Raw genomic sequence first — 7,821 nt, 5'->3', positions numbered from 1 at the left:
TGAAGAATTCAAAACTGCAACACTAGATATCAGAATGTCACCTACTTTTTTGTAAAATCTAATAATGAATAGGGAAAAAAACATTTGAAAAGTTGAAGCACTAGAGATGGATGCCCCTTGCCCCTTGCCCCTCTCTATGCCGGTTACACTCCGCAATGTTAATAGTTAGAGTGAAATATTCTAACCACTATTTTGCTTTGATTACACATATTTTCTCTCAAATTTAAAATATATATATTAGTTGAGACCATTAATATCGTCAAAAAATATTTTTTTAAAAAATAGAATCAAGAAGCATGCATGTTTTTAATTAAAAACAGAATAATTAAGATCCAATCTCGTCATGCAGATGCGTGTGCATCATGTAATCAATAAAAGAGATTAAATTAATTACGGCGCGGGTTCTCTGTTCATCGGTGGGAAGGGCATGAAGGATGCGGCTACACAAGAGGGAAAAGCCCCTAACGGCGGCGCAGTGAAGAGGAGTGTTGCCCCACTGATTCCTGGCTGACAGAATCTCCACGACGTCTTCTTCACCTCTGGGCATTTCTTCGAACAGCTCATCGACGGTGCGGGGTTGTGTCCCATACATGACAGCTGCGTGCAGTACAGTGTCAGCCCACTTGTTCATCTTGGCCAGCCACAGCTCTGCACATGGCGGCAGGCCCCTCATTGTGCGCAGCACAGCCCCCCAATCTCGCCCCTTTGACCCAAGACGCAGTTCCCTAATTGCCTCATTCTTCTCAGCGTCCCCAACTAAATTCGTCTCTCTCGGATGTGGATAGACAGACACACTCACATACATAATTCAACAGGATCTCTGCAGACGCGCACACACACATACTTCAACAGGATGTCTACAAAAGAGATCTATATATAGGCTCCATATAACACACGCTACTATTGCTGTTTCTTATATATCACTCTGCTTCTATTTATAACTTATTTATACCAAAAATTGCAATATGTTTTAGGAAGCATTGCAATAAAGTCTCAAAAAAGAAATATAATTACTAAAAAATTCAATGACAATTTGAACAGTCTGTAATAATAATAAGTCCTATAGGAAGGAGCAGCAACTTCTAATTTTTTATTGAAATTTTTTTGTGTTTATTTTATTTTCTAAGGACCTTATTGTAATTATTTTTACATTTCTGTCATCAATTTATCTTACCTCTCTCTATAAATGGTAACAGAGTAACACGTGTGCGTTGATATGTAGCTTCCTTACTTCTTGTTGCTCCAAGCAAGTCTGCTCCCTTTCTACACTTCTGGCCAAATTATTCTTTTCTTGGCGTAAGACAAGATAAAGCAAACAAGAACGGTAAAGGACCCAGCATATGCCGGACTTTATTGATTAGCTATCTCATTGCTCATTTCGTTTCTTTTTATGAGAAATAATTATTAAAATCATACTATTCAAAATATTAATTAAAAACAACAAATACGCAAGTAATTTTCCCCCTTAGTTATGAAGAAAGTAAAGGAGAGATAATGAGTGAACAGTTAGTCTAAATAAGAATAATTTATTGCAAATGAATAATAAGTGAATTGTGTGTGTATATATATTTCATGAGGATACAATGAAAAGATTAGTTTAAAATTTTGGACAAAAAATTTATTACTGTTAAACCACGACGAGAGAGATTGTTGCTTTAAAAGGAAAAATTAGAGGAGCTGAGGAGATATTACTTGACATTACTGTACGTGCATTTGTAAAACCATAGCCGGTTAGATCCGACCGGGTCCAAGACGTTGGGTCTTATTGTCCAAAAAGAAAGAAAGAGGGTCCGGCAAATTAAAGAAACAAAAATTAGAATGTTGACCTTCCACATGAAATATTGCTTAAGCCATATTATATTATTTATATATATATCATAAATAATAATAGGACTCGACTCAGTTTGTAATTTTACACAAGAAACGTATGCTCAACCACAAATTAACGAGAGAATTAAGAAGACAAAGTAATGGGAAAATAACAAAAAAAAATCTATTAAATTTCAAAGAAATAAGTAAGTTATGCTCACTACTTTTGTAATAGTTTTAACTATTATTCTAATAGCTTTGACAAGTTAAAATTTATCAAAATTATTTATTTGTCATTTTGAAATTCAACAAGTATTTTTTTATCATTTTCCTTGGAAATTTGTCATATTATTAAATGAAAATAAAGTGCGTGTGCATAACACATACCATATTATTATTATACTTTGATCAAATGATCAATTATATTAAAATAAAAAGATAATTACATAAAATTTGGTGATATTTCCTGATCTTCTATTATAATGGCCAATGTACAATTGCATATGAAAATAAGTATTAGAAATATATAATCTTTATATCTTATATATAAACTTTCGTGTATATGCATGTGAGGGAATTGAAAGCCAAAGGAAAGCCGAATTAGCTAATTTGTATTTGAATTTTAATCGTGCCGTCTTGATTAACAGAAATTCCAAACGAATCAGATGCTTCCTACTTTTCTTTTTGTCTATCTCACTTGCTTGGAATGTAATCCATCCATGTTCTTCACTTATATCGCATCATCCCTTGAAGACAAGTCACCAAGTGGGCAAAAAATAATTCCTCTGAAAAAAAAAAAAACAGAGAAAGACAAGTAGTTTCTTCTTTTTGGATCATCATCCGTTCATTTCTTTTTTCGTGTTTCACGTTTCGGATTTGATTTTCTTCTTTTTTATTTTTTTTAATTTCACAGACAGATTTATCTATAAATTATATAAAACGTATTAAATAATTAACTTAAATGGAACAAGGCCCTATTTAATTAAATATGTTGGATCCACTTGTCCATAACAAATAACACCACGAAGAGCCAGAGGATGATGATATAGCCACATCTAGCCAGATCAAGTTTACTCATACTGTTCGGAATTGATTCAAGGAAGTCTTTGACTTACCTCATGTATTAAATAATTTTAGCTAACTCCTCTAATAATATTTATCACGCGTAAAAAGTTATATTAGCTTCCTCATATCTCTAATATAAGAGCTTGTTGATGATTTGATTTGGTCTTAAATATAAGATTTTAATATACTCAATCTCTCATATTTATTATTTTATTTTTTAAAATTAATTTACTTAACTTATAAAATGATACCCAATCTAATATTATATATACATATTTTAGCGAGATCATGTTGCATTTGTTGTAATCAATTCATTTACTTAACTTTCTTAATTAATCCTTTCAAATTAGTTAAATACTATCTCCAATCCTTAATATAAGAGCTAATTGACTAATTCGAGTAAATTAAGAAAGTTTGTTAGATTAGTTATCTGTAAGAAATAGGTATTACCTTTCTTAAAATATCTTTACTAATCATGTGCGTTAGCTAGAATTATCATCTGATGAAATTCTTAACATGTGCAACTAACTACTACAAGGACTACCTTGAGAAAAATAGATAAATATAATAAACAAAATAGATCGGGATTTTATATTTAGGACCAAGTTAAAAATCAAAATAGCTCTTATATTAAGGACAGGAGGTAGTAGTTCTTATATTAATTATATGAGAGGGTATAATAATACATGCCATACATATAATGATATAATGATACTTTGGAAAAAAGAAGACAGCGGGTCCTTATTAAGTGCCCCCACAGCAAGCATAGCCATGTAATTAACTCGTGTTATATTCCAATTTCCTGAGTTTGCAACTTTGGGTGGTCGCGCGGTACGTACGAGAATATCTTTGTCACATACATAGTGTATATATGGAGAGATGGAAAAAAGAAAACACACAGAAAGAAATCAGTACGTATTTCTTGTATTTTTATTTAGAATTTATAATTAATGAGGGGTATATGCACGGTATGCTATTGATGAATAAATAATATGAACAAGACAATAAAAGAATTGCTAGGTTTGTTAACCTCTTAAATAGGCCTCCTCCCATATATTTGAATTTACCTGCCACAAAAAATTTCTTAGTAAGACAAATTATCATGTAAACCATAGAAGGTTTTTGTTTTTTTATTCTGGACATCGACACTCCAATTTCATTTAAACCCCAAATATCCGAAGCACGAAACAGATCAGACTTGTATGCAAAAGGCAGACCCAATACCATAGGCCTCTCACAGACACCCAAACGAGAGAAAAAGGACCAAAATAAGCACAGCCGATCATTAAACTGCATTTGTATGATTTCTTTTCCCCTTTTTATGATAAATCTAAGAGTTAGAAATAATTAGAAGACAATGGGTCATGTTTTGTATGAAACATTGAGAATAAGAGGTAAAGATTGAAATCGTGATTAAAAAATATCATTAAAGAGTGTATAATACAAGTAACTACTTATTTTATGGGACTGAGCGTGTAGAAGGGATTGGACAATACCATCTCTCCCTATAGTATATTCCAATCTCACCTAGATGGGTTTGCTTAATCTCAAGTAATAAGCAATTTCTCATACTAAACTTTTTTTTTATTAATTTTTTTAATCCAATCCTAATTTTTTTATAAGTATTATTAAAGCCATTTTGTTAATATTAAAGCACAATTGATGAACAAAACAACTGCAGACAAGTTGGGATATATGAGACGAAAGTGATATTCCTCCCGTGGGGCCATGATATTGCCTCTTTAAGTGATTGGAAACAGAAATTAAGAGACATTATTTGAATATTTGTCCTTCATGTAATATTAATGCATTAGAACATGTGATAGTGTCTAGAAACATAATCCGATACTTAGTTATAGGCATTTGAGTATTCATCTAACTGAAAGGCACGTAATTACATAAAAGTAAGATATGACCAATTGAATTTGAATTTGAATGAAGGAAAAATAAAAAACCTTTAAGAAGAGCTAATTAAGACACAACAATATTCGAATCTGATTCAATCAAATGGCAATATGAGGGGAAAAAAATCGTACAGTCAATAAAAGAAACAATATCCTACCTTCCGCTTCTTTTTTTGGGAATAGTGATCGTTAAGCTCTCTCCCATGTATCTTGGCTGTGGCACCTTCTTGAAAGAGGCTCTGACCAGATCCCAGTAGAGTGGAATCTGAGCTAATGTGTAAAACAACAATGGTAGGAAAATCAAACTGTACATTGGGATAAGCTTGGCTTTCATTTTGGGGTCAACTTCCAGTGAATGGGCCGCAACAAAAGACACTATCATTGAGACGATAGCGACATAAAATGAGGTTAACGCAAAACATAGTTTCAGCGGCAAGTTCCTACGAAAATCATCTGGTTGCTTCCGTGAACTGTAAACCGCCAAGAAGGCTGCCAAGGAAGTGGTAGAGAAGCAAAACGACACGAAAATGGCGATCAGAAAAACATTTAGTGCACATTGGCCTTCCAACGGCGGTCTTCCAGTAGCATCATTTGTGCCTCGTGGGACAGTGTACGATGTTGCGTGGGTGACGCCAGCAGTAAGTGCTGCAACTATGGAGTAAGAACTTGAAGTGTCCTTCATCCACTCGTTACTTTCCTTCAATAATTTCTTGTGCTCTGCCACGAAGATTTCCTCCGGAGTGTCACCTTCTTTGTTTTCCATGGCGTATAGATATGGGGGTACGTGTTCTTTCGTATACTGCAATCCAATTCAGATATGTTATAATGTCAATGTTAGATCTATCTTATTTCCTTTGGACTAATGTTTTTGCAAGATTGATTTTTTTAATCCAAATTAACTTCTGCGAACTGAAGTAGAGGAGGTAAAAGTCAATTGGTGCAATGTAATATATTGGGATTGGTTTTTACAAAGAAGCCAGTTTGACAGAATCTTGTTTGAATGATATGTTGAAAGATCAGTTTTAAAATATTCATCTTGTCTAGACATTGATCAAATTAGTATTTTGGCAGTAAATGGACTTTTCAGCTCCAGAATCCAAGTTAAACATGATTTTTCACTATAAAAAAACTATGCCAAACATGCTCTTAGATGAACTTAGTGCTTGTTTGGATTAGCTTAAAAAGACAATTCTGCACCATATTACATAAATAAGTGAGGGAATTTTTGTGTCATAAAGTGTCAAAAGTGATTATTTTAAGAAGTTCCAAACACCTACAGTCACATAGCTAAACTAAGTTTAAGTGTTTTCTACCTGGAACCACTTGGCTTCATGTTGCATTTGGAGTGCAGAGCCATATACTTCCCAAGGCATGTGTTTTGGTAGAAATGCTGCCATGTGCAACACGTTATTTCCATCGGCATCCACATCTTCTATGAGGCTATCCCAAAGTGGGTGTTTCATTAATTCCCTCAACACGTGGGTTTGCCTTTTTTGTACTGCCGTATGTAATACGTTTCTCTTCTTTGGTTCTGTTTTGTCATATATCGCCACCGGAAGTCTGTCAAAGATTTTTTTCACCAGCTCCAGCAGACCGTACTTTGTTGCCACCAACAATGCTGTCGATTTATTGTCTTTTTTCGAGGATGACGACGACTTTCCTGCCAATGATGTTTCATTAACAAACTCATCAGAAAATTCGAGTCCAAATCTGAACGAAAGGTTCTAATATCCTCTTTCACATATAGGTTGGTTTACCTTGCCTATTAGTAAGATCCGTAACATTGCTTGGACAGAATGCAATCTGATTTTCGTTGTACTTATACTCAGAATTTAGCTCTAAAAGTTTGTCCATGATTAGCCTCCCCCATAGATGTTTCTCTTTTATCTTCTTTATTGACCCTTTAGTCAAACAGATGAAAGCCAAAGAAAAAGAAAGTCATCAACAACACAGCAAAGAAAGGCAAAAAAAAAAACAAAGAAAAAGGTTAAAGCATCAAGCTTATTGAGGAAGGCATATATATGAACCTAGCTTCGTCATCTCAAGGCACAGTTCTGGTGCGGCATCATGGATCTTCCTCAAAGAGTCAGATTTTCCTACCTCCAAACCTTCATTCTGAGTTTGATCATCAATTTTCAGCTGCTCTACATCTAAATCTTCAGTTGACAAACAATATACTGAGACAAGTCATAGCAATCACACAACTAATTAAATTATCAAGCACACTGGGATTTACAATAATACTTGACAAAATGTCAAATACTTACGCCTGTACAAGATTCCTTGGAACCATGTTAGGCGTGCACCCCTGAAAGCTGATGGAACAGAAGCAAGGACTTGAAGAGGCGCAACTCCTTCTTCGTTCTCATAGCTAACGATGATCTTTTCACCATCATCACTATAGAGGCAAATTATATGATATGCCAGTCCTACCCACCCGAGCAAGTTTACAAACACACTATATGTCAGAAGCTAATTCATAAACGTTTCAGACTTACTGTATATATCATGAACTTAACATACCAAAGTATTCTCTTTGAATGGTACAATGCAGAATAGTGTCCCCATTGTCCCTTCTCCAGAGTTCTGAAAACTTGGTTGTGGGGATCTTACTACAAACAGAATGAAGATACTGGAAAGTGTCTTTGTGACCGTTAAGAGCAGCGAGGAAGAGAGGCGTCTCTCCCTCTTTGTTACTTTTAAGAACGAGCCTTTCATCAAAGAGTAGTATTCGTTCACATATAGAGGTTGAGCCTCGGGCGGCAGCACAGTGCAAAGGAGTATCCTGCTGTTTATTCTGAGCTGTGATAATCTCCATGGCAACTTCTGGGTTGTTCTTCCGAATATCATTAATGAACTCCATAACAATGGCCTCTGGTGCCTCCAGAGTGATAGCCAAGTGCAGTACATTGTCTTCTGATTTGGTGATCTTAGCGGCATGAACATCTGGATGCTGCCTCATTATCTCCACCACTTCATCCCAATTTCGTCCCAACACGTCTCTGTAAAGATTATGCTTTTCTTCCATATGAGAAGAAGCCAT

The 7,821-nt window shown here is 34.7% G+C and overlaps 1 protein-coding gene across 1 annotated transcript; it reads right to left on the bottom strand.

The window, feature by feature from the left end:
* Positions 1–4,932: 4,932 nt before the first annotated feature.
* On the bottom strand, positions 4,933–7,821 carry LOC114737269 (uncharacterized). The gene is made up of 6 exons (XM_028925179.1): positions 7,302–7,821; positions 7,046–7,207; positions 6,806–6,955; positions 6,536–6,679; positions 6,092–6,438; positions 4,933–5,577 (listed from the first exon to the last, which is right to left on the bottom strand). Exons 1-6 carry the CDS (start codon positions 7,819–7,821, stop codon positions 4,933–4,935), a joined length of 1,968 nt encoding a protein of 655 aa, XP_028781012.1.

This window comes from Neltuma alba, unplaced genomic scaffold (genome assembly GCF_004799145.2).
Source record: "Neltuma alba isolate B1F8T4 unplaced genomic scaffold, ASM479914v2 tig00013420_pilon, whole genome shotgun sequence".
NCBI lineage: Eukaryota > Viridiplantae > Streptophyta > Magnoliopsida > Fabales > Fabaceae > Neltuma > Neltuma alba.
The sequence above is the reverse complement of the archived record's forward strand: the minus strand, read 5'-3'. Positions and strand labels throughout refer to the sequence as shown.

Excerpts from the sequence above, each read along its gene's own strand:
- LOC114737269 (XM_028925179.1), bottom strand. The coding sequence starts at position 7,821 with ATGGCTTCTTCTCATATGGAAGAAAAGCATAATCTTTACAGAGACGTG. Across the intron at positions 6,956-7,045 it reads CCAAGGAATCTTGTACAGGC|TATATTGTTTGTCAACTGAA; the intron begins GTAAGTATTTGA and ends GACTTGTCTCAG. Across the intron at positions 6,439-6,535 it reads GGATCTTACTAATAGGCAAG|GAAAGTCGTCGTCATCCTCG; the intron begins GTAAACCAACCT and ends CATCATTGGCAG.